Raw genomic sequence first — 2024 nt, 5'->3', positions numbered from 1 at the left:
TATATATATATATATGTATATATATATATTTATATATATAAATTGTGTATATATACTTGTATATATATAAGATGTATCTGTGTCAGCTCATAAAAGGGCACCTGCCTGTCCTTATACAGCTGATGGGGGGAGTAACGTTGCCGCCGCTGTACTTTCACGGTGGCTACCAGGACATGAAGTACTTCTTTGAAGCACTGGGAGATTATGTTGAACTAACCAAGTAAGTGTGGTGTTTGCTATTGGTGTACGTGTACATCTATTTGAATAGTGATATGAATCCTCATATACAACTCACCAAGTAAGTGGGATGTTGGCTATTGGTGTGTACATGTACATCTATTTGAATTATAATATGAATCCTTATATAGAGCTGACCAAGTAAGTGGGATATTGGCTATTGGTGTGTACGTGTACATCTATTTGAACAGTGCTATGGATCTTTATATACAAATGATCAAGTGAAAAACGAAACAACCATCTGACGGCATACCATCACTTTAAGTCTGCCAGTGCAGTGCATATTTGGTATTTGCAGATCTGTCTAAGACCAGACGTATCTCCAACAAGACGACGACAAGTCAATACTTGTCGAGATGGATCTATTCGGAAATAGGAGACCCTTTTACAGGCCCTGGAAGACAACGTACATGGATGTGTGCGATAACAAGTGGTTTATTGGGTTGTAGTATACGAATATTTCAGACCGGTGTTGGGCCTTTTATATTTTCCCGTCCCTTGGGAAAGTGCCGCATAATCAGCCGCATGTGCCTGTAGAGGATGTTCTGGGGGCGACTAAGTAGTGTAAGACAAGATATGAGTGCACTAATGCGTTAATCGTGTCCAAACAGACGCTGATCTTATCGCAGTTGGATGCACCTGTGCATCAGACACACATCCACGCACACACACGCACACACATACACACACACACATATATATATAAATTATTGTGTTGCTACTATTCAGAGAACCGAATGACCCTCACTTGTACATGCTCCCCCGTGGTCGTGGCCAAGAACCGTTAAATGGGGCTGCTACGTTTGGTCAGATGTACTCTATGCGCAACCATGCGTGGAATGTGATAGGCAAGATCTCACAGGTGTGTGAGATGTGATGGTTAAATTCTCAGGTGACGGTCACTTATAGAGCTCTCACAGGTGTGTGAGATGTGATGATTAAATTCTCTGGTGACGTTATAAGACTTGTTACTAATAGTGCGGTGGCTACTGGCAGTAAATCTATATGCTTTTGTTTGTATGGAGATACGATGTTTGTGCTAGATATACTCTGTGCACAACCGCGTGTACAGTGTGACAGACTACATAACTCGTGTATGCTTATTGAGTCCTGTCATATGTATGTGACAGGTATAGCTTACAGAGACTTGCATTCTGGTACGTTCCTTTTTAAAGGAATGCTTATGTGCATACACCATGCATGACAGCCCTGAACGTCTGTTTGATAGGTGATCTATCTGCCCCGTATATGTTGTCGTTGTCAATGTACTACTTTTATTTCGCATATGCGGTCTGTGTATCATTCACATTAGTAGACTGTGTATCAAATGTACTGCTTACCCTATGCATGTGTGCGATGTCTATGTACCGAACTACTCGTCTTTGCATGCATGCATGGAACCTCTATCTCGATCAATGGACTACTCATACTTACAATGACTAGGTAATGCAGCACAGGTTTCGTGCATGCATGAATGAAACGCATGTACTGTTTTAATGTTCCCAAGGTAGTGTGTAGAAAACGATAGTTGCAATGCGTGTACATGTGTAGTTTTCAATGTGGCACGCATCAATTAACCCCGTGCCCTTCACAAGCATACAATGTGTTCAATACCTCACTTCTGCTGCATCATCCACTCAGACGGTTATATCGTCTCGGAAGTATTCGCATCGACAACCGGATGGTAACGAATCTAAGACAAAGATTGGCCCGGATGATTTTGACGAGTTTGAGCTGGTTTCGGTATGAGTTGCCTTTTGTTCATCGCCATTTATTCATTACCATAC

At 41.7% G+C, this 2024-nt stretch overlaps 1 protein-coding gene across 1 annotated transcript; it reads left to right on the top strand.

Annotated features, from left to right (window-relative positions):
- Positions 1-966: 966 nt before the first annotated feature.
- SARC_14916 (hypothetical protein) lies at positions 967-1986 on the top strand (the record flags this gene model as incomplete). The annotated part of the gene is made up of 2 exons (XM_014290950.1): positions 967-1099; positions 1879-1986. Coding segments are annotated over 2 exons (241 nt in total), but the record flags the coding sequence as incomplete, so codon positions are not given.
- Positions 1987-2024: the final 38 nt, after the last annotated feature.

Source organism: Sphaeroforma arctica (genome assembly GCF_001186125.1).
Source record: "Sphaeroforma arctica JP610 unplaced genomic scaffold supercont1.5302, whole genome shotgun sequence".
In the NCBI taxonomy this organism is placed as follows: domain Eukaryota; class Ichthyosporea; order Ichthyophonida; genus Sphaeroforma; species Sphaeroforma arctica.
This window is presented reverse-complemented; position numbering and strand designations above follow the sequence as displayed.